Genomic DNA, 16384 nt, shown 5'->3' on the forward strand with positions numbered 1-16384 from the left:
AGAACGCTATCGATCTCCTTCTTAAATATATTCAGTGACTTGGCCTCCACAGCCTTCTGTGGTAGAGAATTCCACAGGTTCACCACCCTCTGAGTGAAGAAATTTCTCCCCATCTCAGTCCTAAATGTCCTACCCCGTATCCTGAGACTGTGACCCCTCGTTCTAGAGCCCCCAGCCAGGGGAAACATCCTCCCTGCATCCAGTCTGTCTAGCCCTGTCAGAATTTTATACGTTTCAGTGATCAATAAGATCTCAAGGTAGATCTTGAGTTGAGATGAAAGGTCGTCGACCTGAAATGTTAACTCAGTTTTTCTCTCTACAGATGCTGCCTGACCTGCTGAGTATTTCCAGCCTTTTCTGTTTTTATCTTAAGATCGATACTGATGACAGAAGCTATTCAGCCCACAGATCACAGAATCACAGAAACCCCACAGTGCAGATAGAGGCCATTTCGGCCCATCGAGCCTGCACTGACGCATATCCCACCCGATCCCTGTAACCCCTACACCAACACATATTCCACCCTATCCCCGTAAACCCACGTATTTAATCCCCCTAACACCACGCATCCAGAAAGAACCTCCCTTCCCTCCTCTTCGCCCCAAACTCTCCAACCATCTCTTAAATGACTCCAAGGTGTTTGCTTTTTCTACTCTTCCCGAAAGTCCATTCCACCTACTGATCACTCTTTCTGAAGAAAACCATCCTTACATCTGTCCTAAATGTGACTCTTTGTCCTTCCAACATTGGTATCATGTTCGCGTCAAGAAGTCTTGCCCATTAGAAAAGACTTGCATTTGTATAGCCCTCAGTACTGCACTAGCGTGTCAGCCTAGATTATGGGCTCAGGCCTCTGGAATGGGACTTGAACACATGATCTTCTGGCTCGCACATGGATGGAAAGTTATGGGAAGCATTCTGAAAATTTCCCGATCAGTCAACCCAGCACAGATAAGAGAATCAAACACGGGACCCTTCTAGTCCATATGACCCAGCCACTCATTGACTAAAGATCCAAGTTCAATGAGAATTTTTGCTTGATTGAGTATTTACTGTAGTGGGATCTGATAAGCAAAGGTGTGTGTATCTGAGGAATTACTATGCCAGTTCCCACTTAGAGTTTGGCTTCCCCTTGTGTCAAAGCAAATTATAACAATGGAAGCTCCTAATATAGTGAGTTATCAATTGCTTCTCGTATTTATTAACTAAACCTTGTTTGTTTAGGAATGGTAGAGATTGTAACCTTTTTCTCTCCGTTCTTCTCATCTCCACTAGCCATACGCTGCCTTCAGCCCATCCATTATGCAGGTGACCTGTTACATGCCTTCCACCAATTCTATTTAGGGACATAGGAATTGCTGGACAGAAAAAGACCAGCGCCCATCTAGTTTGCCTTCTACCATCCAGGTAGTCACATGCTACAACGATACTGGAGTTGTTGACTAATCATGACGATTGATCACAATCAATCGACCGCGTGGTCTCAATGATAGGAGGGGAAGGGGCTGAAGAGCATCGCAGGAGGTGGCGGGAAGTATAAATGCCAACAACGCTGCCCGAAAGTAATGGCTACAAATAAAAAACAACCTCACCAGGAGGGGCAAGGGCGGTGGCTACGGCATTCCCTCTTCTCTATGCCCTTGTACCAACTGGTATCATCATAGAAACAGTATGTTGGCCTTCGTAGCGAGAGGGTTCGAGTACAGGAACAAGGATGTCTTGCTGCAGTTGTACAGGGCCTTGGTGAGACCACACCTTGAGTATTATGTGCAGTTTTGGTCGCCTTATCTGAGGAAGGATGTTCTTGCCATGGAGGGAGTGCAGCGAAGATTCACCAGACTGATACCTGGGATGGCAGGAATGATGTATGAGGAGAGATTGGGTCGATTTGGCTTATACTCGCTAGAGTTTAGAAGAATGAGAGGGAATCTCATTGAAACTTATAAAATTCTAACAGGACTAGACAGACTCGATGCAGGAAGGATGTTCCCGATAGCGGGGGAGTCCATAACCAGGAGTCACAGTCTAAGGATAAGGGGTAAGCCATTTAGGACAGAGATGAGGAGGAATTTCTTCACCCAGAGAGTGGTGAACCTGTGGAATTCTCTACCACAGAAGGCAGTTGAGGCCAATTCATTAAATATATTCAAGAAGGAGTTAGATATATTTCTTAAGGCTAAAGGGATCAAGGGATACGGGGAGAAAGCAGGGACAGGGTACTGAGTTTGCATGATCAGCCATGTTCTCATTGAAAAATAGCAGCAGGAGTAGGCCATTCAGCCCTTCGAGCCTGCTCCGCCATTCAATATGATCTTGGCTGATCCTCTATCTCAATACCATATTCCCGTTCTCTCCCCATTACCCTTGATGCCTTTTGCGTCTAGAAATCTATCTATCTCCTTCTTAAATATTTTCAGTGACTTGGCCTCCACAGACTTATATGGTAGAGAATTCCACGGGTTCACCACCCTCTGAGTGAAGAAATTTCTCCTCATCTCAGTCCTAAATGTCCTACCCCGTATCCTGAGACTGTGACCCCTCGTTCTAGACCCCCCAGCCAGGGGAAACATGCTCCCTGTATCCAGTCTGTCTAGCCCTGTCAGAATTTTATACGTTTCAATGAGATCCCCTCTCATTCTTCGAAACTCTAGTGAATACAAGCCTTGTCGACCCAATCTCTCCTCATACGACAGTCCTGCCATCCCAGGAATCAGTCTGGTGAACCTTCGCTGCACTCCCTCTATGGCAAGTATATCCTTTCTTAGGTAAGGAGACCAAAACTGCACACAGTACTCCAGGTGTGGTCTTACCAAGGCCCTGTATAACTGTAGTAAGACATCCTTGCTCCTGTACTCGAATCCTCTTGCAATGAAGGCCAACATACCATTTGCCTTCCTAACTGCTTGCTGCACCTGCATGTTTGCTTTCAGTGACTGGTGTACAAGGACACCCAGGTCCCTTTGTACATCAACATTTCCCAATCTATCACCACTTAAATAATACTCTGCCTTTCTGTTTTTCCTACCGAAGTGGATAACTTCACATTTATCCATGTTAGACTGCATCTGCCATGTATTTGCCCACTCACTCAACTTGTCTAAATCGCCTTGAAGCCTCTTTGCATCCTCCTCACAACTCACAATCCCACCTAGTTTTGTGTCATCAGCAAACTTGGAAATATTACATTTGGTTCCCTCATCCAAATCATTGATATATATTGTGAATAGCTGGGGCCCAAGCACTGATCCCTGCGGTACCCCATTAGTCACTGCCTGCCACCCTGAAAAAGTCACATTTATTCTTACTGTTTCCTGTCTGTTAACCAATTTTCAATCCATGCCAGTATATTACCTCCAATCCCATGTGCTTTAATTTTACATACTCACCCCTTATGTGGGACATTATCAAAGGCCTTCTGAAAACCCAAATACACCACATCCACTAGTTCTCCCTTATCTATTCTACCAGTTACATCCTCAAAAAACTCCAGTAGGTTTGTCAAACACGATTTCCCTTTCATAAATCCATGTTGACTTTGTCTAATCCCATTGATATTTTCTAAGTGCCCTGTTATCACATCCTTTATAATAGACTCTAGCATTTTCCCTACTACTGATGTTAGGCTAACCTTCTGCCCAGGCATCCTTTGACATAAGAACATAGGAATTGTGAGACGAAAGAAGACCACCTTCTACATTCCTGGTAGTCGCACGATACAATGGTAATGAAGTTCTTGGCTAATTATAGCAATCAAACTCTATCAATTAGCCTAAAACAGACATGAGGCAAGGAAAACCCCAGTGGTGGAGAGCTTTGGGAACCATAGGTCCAGTGTCACCTGTTCCTCCCAAGTACGTTACACTCACCACACGTCACATCCCAAATTACTCATATACCGGATCCCAAGATATTATTTTCTGAAAGAAATCTATCTTACTTTGCATTTGAATGAATCAATACTAACTGCTTCCACACTCTCCAGGGAGCCTGTTCCAGAGATTGACCACTCACTCACTGAAATATTGTTTCCGCAGATTACTTTTGATTTTACCCCCCTTCAACCGCAGGCCATGTCCTCTGGTTCTACTGTCCTGGAAATGGAGAAACAGCTCGTCATGGTCGGCGTCATCTAGTCCCTTTAGAATCCTAAAAACAGCAATCACATCACCTCTCAACCTTCTCTGTTTCAGTGAGAACATGTTCAATTCATATAATCGCCCCCCCCCTTTTCATCCCCTCAATCATTCTGGTTGATCTCTTCATTAATAAATTGAGGAGAAATTTCTTTACCCAGCGAGTGGTGAGAATCTGGAACTCGCAACCACAGGGAGTGGTTGAGGCGAATAGTATAGATGAATTTAAGGGGAAGCTGGATAAGCACATGAGGGAGAAAGGAATAGAAGGATATGTTGATAGGGTGAGATGAAGTAAATAGAATAACCACCGCGCCTTGACATTCAACGGTATCACCATCGCCGAATCCCCCACCATCAACATCCTGGGGGTCACCATTGACCAGAAACTTTACTGGACCAGCCACATAAATACTGTGGCAACAAGAGGCTGGGTCTTCTGCAGCGAGTGTCTCACCTCCTGACTCCCCAAAGCCTTTCCACCATCTACAAGGCACAAGTAAGGAGTGTGATAGAATTCTCTCCACTTGCCTGGATGAATGCAGCTCCAACAACACTCAAGAAGCTCGACTTCATCCAGGACAAAGCAGCCCGCTTGATTGGCACCCCATCCACCACCTTAAACATTCACTACCGGCGTACCATGGCTGCAGTGTGTACCATCTACAACATGCACTGCAGCAACTTGCCAAGGCTTCTCTTAACGAATTTAAAAAAGGGCGGTTTGTGTGCACCATAAATGCTGAATGGCCTGTTTCTGTGCTATAAATTCTATCTTTTTTTTAATTCACTTATGGGATCTGGGTGTCGCTGGCAAGGCCAGCATTTATTGCCCATCCCTAAGTGCCCTTGAGAAGGTGGTGGTGAGCTGCCTTCTTGAACCGCTGCAGTTCGTGTGGTGAAGGTACTCCCACAGTGCTGTTAGGGAGGGAGTTCCAGGATTTTCACCCAGCGACGATGAAGGATCAGCGATATACTTCTAAGTCAGGATGGTGTGTGACTTGGAGGGGAACTTGGAGGTGGTGGTGTTCCCATGCGCCTGCTGCCCTTGTCCTTCTAGGTGGAAGAGGTCGCAGGTTTGGGAGCTGCTGCCGAAGAAGCCTTGGCGAGTTGCTGCAGTGCATCTTGTAGATGGTACACACTGCAGCCACGGTGCACCGGTGGTGGAGGGAGTGAATGTTTAAGGTGGTGGATGGGGTACCAATCAAACGGGCTGCTTTGTCCTGGATGGTGTCGAGCTTCTTGAGTGTTTTTGCAGCTGCACTCGGCCAGGCAAGTGGAGAGTATTCCATCACACTCCTGACTTGTGCCTTGTAGATGGTGGAAAGGCTTTGGGGGATTCAGGAGGCGAGACACTCGCTGCAGAATACCCAGCCTCTGACCTGCTCTTGTTGCCACAGTATTTATGTGGCTGGTCCAGTTAAGTTTCTGGTCAATGGTGACCCCCAGGATGTTGATGGTGGGGGATTCGGCAATGGTAATGCCGTTGAATGTCAAGGGGAGGTGGTTAGACTCTCGCTTGTTGGAGATAGTCATTGCCTGGTACTTCTGTGGCGCGAATGTTACCTGTCACTTATCAGACCAAGCCTGAACGTTGTCCAGGTCTTGTTGCATGCGGGCATGGACTGCTTCATTATCTGTAGAGTTGTGAATGGCGCTGAACACTGTGCAGTCATCAGCAAACATCCCCATTTCTGACCTTATGTTGGAGGGAAGGTCATTGATGAAGCAGCTGAAGATGGTTGGGACTTGGACACTGCCCTGAGGAACTCCTGCAGCGATGTCCTGGGGCTGTGATGATTGACCTTCAATCAACACAACCATCTTCCTTTGTGCTAGGTATGACTCCAGCCAGTGGAGAGTTTTCCCCAATTCCCATTGAATTCAGTTTTACCAGGGCTCCTTGTTGCCAGACTTGGTGTCAAGGGCAGTCACTCTCACCTCACCTCTGGAATTCAGCTCCTTTGTTTGGAGCAAGGCTGTAATGAGGTCTGGAGCCGAGTGGTCTTGGCGGAACCCAAACTGGGCATCAGTGAGCAGGTTTTTGGTGAGTAAGTGCCGCTTGATGGCACTGTCGATGACACCTTCTATCACTTTGCTGATGATTGAGAGTAGACTGATGGGGCGGTAATTGGCCGGGTTGGATTTGAACTGCCTTTTGTGGCCAGGACATACCTGGGCAGTTTTCCACATTGTCGGATAGATGCCAGTGTTGTAGCTTTACTGGAACAGCTTGGCTAGAGACGCGGCTAGTTCTGGAGCACAAGTCTTCAGCACGATAGCCGGGATGTTGTCGGGGCCTACAGCCTTTGCTGTATACAGTGCGCTCAGCTGTTTCTTGATATCACGTGGAGTGAATCAAATTGGCTGAAGACTGGCTTCTGTGATGGTGGGGACCTCGGGAGTAATTTTTCGGTATCCTTTCAATAACCGCAGTGTATTTTTTTGTACTGCAGCAACTAGCTGTACACTTATCAGTGGCTGTGCAACAATGGGTGAGGTGGGACTCAGCCTTACGCTACTCATGATGGCCCCTGATCACCATTTCTTACCACCACAGCCGCATGCATAAGTGTGGTTGACTTTGTTTAATTCCTTGATCACTTATCCTTTCTGTCTGTGAGTCCCCCTAACTATCTGACTTTGTTTCACATCCCCGCCCGCACCAGCAGTCCTCTGGTACGTGCTCCACATGGCCAAGGGTGTGTCGGCAGCCCATCCTGGGCAAACACACTCAAAACCTGACCTTGACGTCACCACGTCTGCACTTATACAGCAGGGGTCCATGGGTAGCAATCAGCAGGAACTCAAGCTGATTTCCCACCCCACCACCTCTTTCCCAACCCAGGGATGACGCTGTCTCGTCTGAACTGAAAAATCCCACCGTGATCATTTGAGAATTTGAATCCGGTTTAAAATAAAAAGCTGGTGTCGGTAAAAGTGACCATAAAGCTGTCGGATTGGACTAAAAACCCAACCGGTTCATTAATGTCCTTCAGGGAAGGAAACCTACCGTCCTTACCCAGTTTGGGCCTATATGTGACTCCAGTCCCACACCAATGTGGTTGACTCTTAACTGCCCTCTGAAGTGGCCGAGCAAGCCTCTCAGTTGTATCAGACCGCTATCAGCGGTTCAAGAAGGAGGCCCACCACCACCACCACCTTCTCAGGGCTAGCAACGCCCACATCCCGAGAATGAATTTAAAAAAAAACTGAGACCAGCTGTCTCAGCAGGCACTGGAAGGATTGAATCTGGTCCCTTCAGGTTCGTGCGGGTCAGAATCTATGTTCCCATTCGCGCGGCGCTCTGGAGGTTCCGTGCAGCCGGCTGTCAAATGGAAAAACCACGAGTGCGTGGAAATTTGAATGGGCCGCGCAGCCCGTTAAAAAAAATTAGAGGGAACATCGGTCAGGATCAGACCAGGCAGTGTCCTGAGAAAACAGAATAATTAAGGCAGCCTAATGAAAATCATCAAGGCCCAGTACAGTCAGGCATATTTAAGAGTTTCACAATGGTTGCCAACTAACACAAACTTGTCTTTAAGTCAATCTGTAATTCAACAAAGGCTTTCCAATGAAACCCTGATAATAAACAATGTCTGCTCAGACTAACTCACCTGTTCACCTGGAGGCTCGAAACGCAGCAGCTGCTGAATGTAATGGTCCTGTGTTTAATGAGGAGAAAGTTGAGCTGACTAAAGCACACAGCACGAGCCAAGGTATGAGGTTGTGGTGTATGACTAGAGTTGGCTCCATGTTGGATAAATAAAGAGACAGTCGGTAAAAACAGGATGATTGAGCCAAGTAAGTGTTTAGCATGTATTAAGAAAGAAAGGAAAAGACTTGGATTTATATTGTGCCTTTCATGACCCAAAGCGCTTTACAAGCACTGGTGTTCGTTTGAAGTGTAGTCGCTGTTGTAATGTAGGAAACGCGGCAGCCAATTTGCACACAGAAAGATCCCACAAACAGCAATGTGATAATGACCAGATAATCTGTTTAAGTGAAATAACAACATAAAATGCTGGAAAAACTCAGCAGGCCAGGCAACATCCATGGAGAGAGAAATAGAGTCAACGTTTCGGGTCGAAAACCCTTCGCCAGTCCTGATGAAGGGTTTCGACCTGAAATGTTGACTCTATTTCTCCCTCCACGGATGTTGCCTGGCCTGCTGAGTTTTTCCAGCATTTTATGTTGTTATTTTGGATTTCCAGCATCCGCAGTATTTTGCTATCAATCTGTTTAAGTGATGTTAATTGAGGGATACATATTGGCCAGGACACCGGGGCGAACTCCCCTGCCCTTCGAAATAGTGTCATGGGATTTTTTACATCCACCTGAGACGGGGCCTCTGTTTAATGTCTCATCCGAAAGATGGCACCTCCGACAGTGCAGCACTCCCTCAGCGCTGCACTGGGAACATCAGCCTGGATTTTTGTGCCCAAGTCTCTGGAGTGGAACGATGAACTCACAACCTTCTGACCCAGCGGCAAGAGTGTTACCCACTGAGACACAGCTGACACTACATATTCTGAATGTTTTCATTATTTCGAAGTCCTCAGTTCCAGAATAGAAGTTTTGAATTCCTTGAGCACCTCCCAGGTGTCAGCGGTGCTGTCATTCGGACGAGACGTTAAACCGAGACCCCAGCTGCCTGCTCAGGTGGATGGTAAAGATCCCATGGCACTATTCAAAGAAGACCAGGAGCTCTCTTTGTATCCTGACCAACATTCTTCAACTGACAACCACCACTTAAAAAAATGTTCATTCATCTAATTGCTGTTTGTGGGATCTTGCTGTGCACAAATGGCAGCCATGTTTGCCTATATCACAACAATTACTGCACTTCAAAGTAATAAATTGTACGTGAAGCTTATTTTGAAACACAATGTAAAATGTTATATAAATGTAAATCTCTCTTACTTACTTTTTACCCTCGACCCTAAATGTGTTTCTTTAAGACCCAGCATGATACTACAATGGAAATTCAAATATTGTACACAAATGGGCTTTGGCATACTAGAGTCACATTTGGCACAACACCGCTATTTGTGCAAAGGTTCAGCACTGTTGGTTTCTGCATTGATTAGGTCGAAGTAATGATAGCATTGCCCATAACTATTTCCTGGTACCTCTCTCTTTCCATTTCCCTGCTACTTCCTGTCTTAAAACTGGCAACTTACTTTGCCCATGGTGAGCAGTGGAGTAAATATAAACTTAAACTGCCTGTTCCATTTGCCACAATATCTCTGCAGCTGCTGATTTGCTCAACCAGTCAACCAGTCTCTCAGCTCCACCTTTGAGGCCCTCATTCCCAGCAAGGCTTAACCATCTCTGGGACAACTGCCTCCCTAACTTCCTCACGTCCATGAGTCGTGAGGTTGAGCGTGTATTGATTTCTTTGTGGGTTCAATGACGAGACATTTATGAAAGAGAATGAGTTTTAATCTAAAGTCTGTTCAACTTTTTTATACAGCTTCTACAGGAGACACGATGCTGTGATGCATCTAGAACGAAACCGAAACTAAACTAACTGCCTTGCTTCTCTCGGTCACATGCCCTCTGCTGGTCAGGCACAAGCAATCAATACATGCAATTAAGGCATCATAATCGAACAGGCAAATACCATCTCTATTTGCTGATATCATTACAGAGCGTACTCTAGTTTCAGCTGTGGCTCAGTGGCTAAGGACTCTCGCCTTTGATTCAGAAGTTTGTGGGTTCAAGTCCCACTCCAGAGACTTGAGCCCATAATCTAGGCTGACACTCCAGGGCAGTACTGAGGGAGGGCTGCACTGTCGAAGGTGCCGTTTTTCAGATGAGACCTTAAACCAAAGCCCCACCTGCCCTCTCAGGTGAAAGTGAAAGATCCCATGGCACTATTCCAGGAAGAGCAGGTGAGTTCTCCCCGGTGTACTGGCCAATATTGATCCCTCAACCAACATCACTAAAACAGATGATCTGGTCATTATCACAATGCTGTTTGTGGGCTCTTTCTGTGCGCAAATTGCCTGCCGCGTTTCCTACATTATAACAGTGACTACACTTCAAAAAGTGCTTCATTGGCTGTAAAGCGCTTTGGCACATCCTGAGATCGCGAAAGGCGCTGTATAAATGCACGTTCGTTCTTTACAGTAGTGCATAACTGACTTAGCCATCCATCGCCAGATCTGGCTCGACCACATCATGTTCCAATGGGCCTGGAGCTCCTTTGCCAAATCAGCCTACTTCTCTAGAATTAACTTGGAGATAAAAAAAATAACCCTTGGCTTCTTTTCCCCACCACTGATCACTCCCTTGAGTGCCTTTCCCCATTCCCTCCATCATTACCTCTAACAACTAGTGTCAGGAGCTAATGACTATCCTTATCACCAAGATTGAGACCATCATTGAGCTATCCTGCTGCTTTCCCCCCATTTTCTATACCCACCAAGCTAATCCTCCCCCCAAGTATTCGTGCTACCGCAGCCCTAAACCCCCATCTCTTTCTAGTTTCTCTCCCAGCTCGCCCATGCCCTCTCTGAGATCATCTCATCAATGCGATCCACCTACTGCTCCCTTGAACCCATTCCCATCATACTGTTGACCACCCAACTTCCCTTCCCGGCCCCCATGCTAGCTAACATTGTAGGTGGTTCCCTCCCTTTAGTTACTGTCCTCCTCGCTTGCAAAGCCACTGTCATCACCCCCTCCCAAAAAAATACCATGGTCTACACTTCTACCCTTGCTAACGACCGCCCCGCCTCCAACCTCTCTTTCTTTTCCAACGTCCTTGAATGTGTTGACCCCTCCAAGGTCTGTGCCCACCTTTCCTGCAAGTCCCTGTTTGAATCTTTCCAATCAGGTTTCTGCCCCTCCCACAGCCCGAACCAAACTCACAAATGACATTCTTTGTGCTTGTAGCCATGGTACATTATCACTCCTTGTCCACAACGACCTCTCTGCTGCCTTTGACATAGTCAATTAAACCATCCTCCTCCAATGCCTTTCCTCCATTGTCCAACTCTCACTTGGTTCCAATTTTAGCTAACCAATCAATGTCACCACTGTCGTCCTCCAAGGATCTATCTTTAGCCCCTCCTCTTCCTCATCAAAATACTGCTCCTTAGTGACACCATCCATCCGAAGACATGGGGTGAGCTTCCACATGTACACTGACGACACCCATCTCTACCTCTCTACAATCTCTCCCAACCTCTCCACCACCTCTCTCAACCTCTCCACCACCTCTCTCAACCTCTCCACCACCTCCCTCAACCTCTCCACCACCTCTCTCAACCTCTCCACCACCTCCCTCAACCTCTCCACCACCTCTCTCAACCTCTCCACCACCTCCCAACCTCTCCACCACCTCCCAACCTCTCCACCACCTCCCAACCTCTCCACCACCTCCCTCAACCTCTCCACCACCTCTCTCAACCTCTCCACCACCTCTCTCAACCTCTCCACCACCTCCCTCAACCTCTCCACCACCTCTCTCAACCTCTCCACCACCTCTCTCTACCTCTCTACAATCTCTCTCAACCTCTCCACCACCTCCCTCAACCTCTCCACCACCTCCCAACCTCTCCACCACCTCTCTCAACCTCTCCACCACCTCTCAACCTCTCCACCACCTCCCTCAACCTCTCCACCACCTCTCTCAACCTCTCCACCACCTCCCTCAACCTCTCCACCACCTCCCTCAACCTCTCCACCACCACTCTCAACCTCTCCACCACCTCTCTCAACCTCTCCACCACCTCCCTCAACCTCTCCACCACCTCCCAACCTCTCCACCACCTCCCAACCTCTCCACCACCTCTCAACCTCTCCACCACCTCCCTCAACCTCTCCACCACCTCCCTCAACCTCTCCACCAGCTCTCAACCTCTCCACCACCTCTCTCAACCTCTCCACCACCTCCCTCAACCTCTCCACCACCTCCCAACCTCTCCACCACCTCTCTCAACCTCTCCACCACCTCTCTCAACCTCTCCACCACCTCCCTCAACCTCTCCACCACCTCTCTCAACCTCTCCACCACCTCCCTCAACCTCTCCACCACCTCCCTCAACCTCTACACCACCTCTCTCAACCTCTCCACCACCTCCCTCAACCTCTCCACCACCTCTCTCAACCTCTCCACCACCTCCCAACCTCTCCACCACCTCCCTCAACCTCTCCACCACCTCCCTCAACCTCTACACCACCTCTCTCAACCTCTCCACCACCTCCCTCAACCTCTCCACCACCTCTCTCAACCTCTCCACCACCTCCCTCAACCTCTCCACCACCACTCTCAACCTCTCCACCACCTCTCTCAACCTCTCCACCACCTCTCTCAACCTCTCCACCACCTCTCTCAAACTCTCCACCACCTCTCTCAACCTCTCCACCACCTCCCTCAACCTCTCCACCACCTCCCTCAACCTCTCCACCACCTCTCTCAACCTCTCCACCACCTCTCTCAACCTCTCCACCACCTCCCTCAACCTCTCCACCACCTCCCTCAACCTCTCCACCACCTCTCTCAACCTCTCCACCACCTCCCTCAACCTCTCCACCACCTCCCTCAACCTCTCCACCACCTCCCTCAACCTCTCCACCACCTCCCTCAACCTCTCCACCACCTCCCTCAACCTCTCCACCACCTCCCTCAACCTCTACACCACCTCTCTCAACCTCTCCACCACCTCCCTCAACCTCTCCACCACCTCTCTCAACCTCTCCACCACCTCCCAACCTCTCCACCACCTCTCTCAACCTCTCCACCACCTCCCTCAACCTCTCCACCACCTCTCTCAACCTCTCCACCACCTCCCTCAACCTCTCCACCACCACTCTCAACCTCTCCACCACCACTCTCAACCTCTCCACCACCTCCCTCAACCTCTCCACCACCTCCCTCAACCTCTCCACCACCTCTCTCAACCTCTCCACCACCTCCCTCAACCTCTCCACCACCTCCCTCAACCTCTCCACCACCTCCCTCAACCTCTCCACCACCTCCCTCAACCTCTCCACCACCTCCCTCAACCTCTCCACCACCTCTCTCAACCTCTCCACCACCTCCCTCAACCTCTCCACCACCTCCCTCAACCTCTCCACCACCTCTCTCAACCTCTCCACCACCTCCCTCAACCTCTCCGTCACCTCCCTCAACCTCTCCGTCACCTCCCAACCTCTCCACCACCTCCCTCAACCTCTCCACCACCTCTCCCAACCTCTCCACCACCTCTCTCAACCCTTCCACGGCCACTGTGTAGTCAAGCTGCTTGTTTGACATGCAGTCTTGGATGAGCTGCAATTTTCTCTAGTTAAACATTGGGAAGACTAAAGCCATAATCTTAGGCAACTCTATACCCTCCCCACCAACTCCATCCTCCACCCTGGTCACTATCTCAGGAGTAGGCCATTCAGCCCCTCGAGTTTGTTCCATCAATCAATTAGATCATGGCTGACTCAATCTACCCATCATAGCTCTTGATACCCTTACCCAACAAAAATATCAGTCTTGAATTTTCAGTTGACCCCCAAGCATCCATAACCTTTCGGGGTGGAAGTTCCAGATTTTGTGTGAAGAAGTGTTTCCTGATTTCACCCCTGAACGGCCTAGCTCTAATTTTAAGATTATGAACACCTCAAACAGATCACCCCTCAATTCTGTAAACTCAAGGAAATACATAAGAACATAAGAAACAGGAGCAGGAGTAGGCCATATGGCCTCTTGAGTCTGCTCCACCATTCAATAAGATCATAGCTGATCTTCTACATCAACTTCACTTTCCTGCACTATCCCCATATCCCTTGATTCCCTTAGTCTCCAAAAATCTATCGATCTCAGCCTTGAATATACGTAACGACTGAGCATCCATACTCCTCTGGGGTAGAGAATTTCCAAAAATTCACAACCCTCTGGGTGAAGAAATTTCTCCTCATCTCAGTCCTAAATGGCCAATCCCTTATCCTGAGACTATGGCCTAGAAATTCATTAAGGCGCTGCCAGCTTTGCGGCCAGTTACCGCCTAAAGAGGGCTTCTGCGCCAAAAATGAGTTTGCGCTGATATTCAGCACAGCGGTATTGGCGGCGGTAGCCGTTAGCGCTGCGCCGGCACCGATGACGTCATCGGTGTGCGCAGTGCCTCGGTTCCGCCCCGAAACCGGCCCAATCCCCATATTTAGTAGCGGCCGCCTCCTCCGAAGCGGCCGCAAACAGCGACCAGAAAACGGGGCCGTGCTGTAGCCTTAGTGGGGCGCTTTAAAGGGGAAGGTGCGGCCGGCCGCTTTTTCGGCGGCCGCCTGCCCGCACCTCCTTCCCCAGCCTCCTCCACCACCCCCCCCCCCCCCCCCCCGCGGCATTGCCGGCTGCTTTCCGCGAACCCGGCACTTCTCCGTGGTGCCGGGCTCATTTGCCGGCACTCTCCAGCGGCGATCTCCCCGTTGCAGGCAGCTCCCCCTTAAGAGAAGGAGGAGGCCTGCAGTACCGCAGCCTGCCGCTCCGCAGCGGCTGGCGCAGCGGCGCCAAGAGCGCTGAAATTCAGTGTCAGCGCCCCAAGCGGAGGCGGGCACACCCTGGTATAGCGCCCGGTTCCGAATTGGGGCGCAAACACTGAATATCTGACGATCGCTAATGGCTCCCCGCCCAGCGCTAACTTTTGGGCGTGAGCGAGCTGGCCGCCCCAAAGTGAATTCCTAGGCCTATGTGCCTTAGATCTGAACTCTCCAGCCAGGGGGAAACAGCCTCTCAGCATCTACCCAGTCAAGCCCTCTAAGAATTCAATGATATCACCTCTCATTCTTCTAAACTCCAGAGAATATAGGCCCGTTCTGCTCAATACAAGCTAGGTTTAGGCAACCTGACCTCATAATTTAACTATTTAAGCCCTGGTATCATTCTGTTGAATCTGCACTGCACCTCCTCCAAGGCCAATATGTCCTTCCTGAGGTGCAGTGCAGTGCCCAGAACTGAACGCAGCACTCCAGATGAGGTCTGACCAGGGCGTTATAGTTTAGCTGCCTTTGAGGGCACCTGCCCATTTTTAGTTCTCCTTCTCTCTGTCCAGTAACACTTTTAATTTCCCTTTACAGCTCAATGGGAAGAACCGGGAGTGTGTGTTTGTGGAAGAGGTCCTGGAGAATAACTACACGGCCCTGATGTCTGCCAAGTACAAAGGCTGGTACCTGGGCTTCACCAGGAAAGGACGTCCCAGGAAGGGATCGAAAACCGAGCAGAACCAGAGGGAGGTCCACTTCATGAAAAGACTCCCCAAAGACAAAGGGGACCACCATAGACCTTTCAAATACACCACAGTCACTAAAAGGACTAAGCGAGCTCGTCACCACAAGACCAGCTAGGACCTAAGGGACCTTTATCAACGGCCTGCTGGCTGCCTCGGATAAATATTTGCATTTGGGTTTTTTTTTTTAAAAAACTAAAGATACTTTATTTTTATACTCGTGAAAGGAACTGCTCTGAACTGACCTATATTTAAAGGGAAACTGGGCGTGGCTGTGTGTGTGTGTTTGTGTGTGTGTGTGTGTGCGTAGGTTATTTATAAAATGGCCATTTCTCTATCAGTGTCCTGAAAAGGATAAGTGCCTCTTGTTGTTGGCCTGCAGCTAGGCTGCAGTTTAAAAGATTGACGGAAACCATGAAAAAAAATGTCTCCGTTGCATTCGGCTCTTATCCAAATTCTGTCACCAGGATCCACAGTGAAGCACACAGTGGTGGAGTCGGGCGGGGGGTGGGAGGGAGGGGGGTCATTTTTTAAATTTCTACTGAGTCCGCTTGAACTGTGAAAAACACCCAGTAATGCAATTCCGAATTGCATCCTTCCAAACTTGGGCTGCGCTCTGCAGAGAGCATTTTGAACTGTGAAGCACTGGGGTGAAGTACTGGTTGTTACAGTGGTAGTGTTGGGAGAAATTTGCCGTGCACAAATGCTGAAACATAGTGGCTGAAGTGTGACTCCTCCCGCGCCCCCCCGCCTATGGTGTATTGGTATCAACACACTGAGGCCTAGTGACAACAGTGAGCTTCTCCCTTCAATTTCATCTCAGGCTGGTTTCGCTGTGTTTTGACCTCTCCTCGACAATCAGTCTTTCCTTCCCTCCTATATCCTTTTTAAACCCACGCTTGGCGTCACCTAATCACCACTTCCTGCTTGTCTTCTCTCCCCACCTTTTCTCAATCTTGGTGGTGTCCTGCACTCTGACCCCTGACCCTTCACCGAGGTTTCCCGATGACAAAAAATAGACAAGTTCCACCT

The 16384-nt window shown here is 48.9% G+C and overlaps 1 protein-coding gene across 1 annotated transcript in view; it reads left to right on the forward strand.

Moving 5' to 3' along the window:
• fgf24 (fibroblast growth factor 24) overlaps window positions 1-15841 on the forward strand; it is a 165914-nt gene extending 150073 nt beyond the window's left edge. Inside the window, exon 5 of the mRNA XM_086004960.1 lies at window positions 15204-15841. Coding sequence (XP_085861086.1) covers window positions 15204-15470 — 267 coding nt within the window. The 3' untranslated portion in view covers window positions 15471-15841. The remainder of the gene's footprint in view (window positions 1-15203) is intronic.
• Window positions 15842-16384: the final 543 nt, after the last annotated feature.

The sequence above is a fragment of the Somniosus microcephalus genome, chromosome 2, assembly GCF_052327205.1.
Source record: "Somniosus microcephalus isolate GS21.2 chromosome 2, FLI_Smic_1.0, whole genome shotgun sequence".
Taxonomy (NCBI): domain Eukaryota; kingdom Metazoa; phylum Chordata; class Chondrichthyes; order Squaliformes; family Somniosidae; genus Somniosus; species Somniosus microcephalus.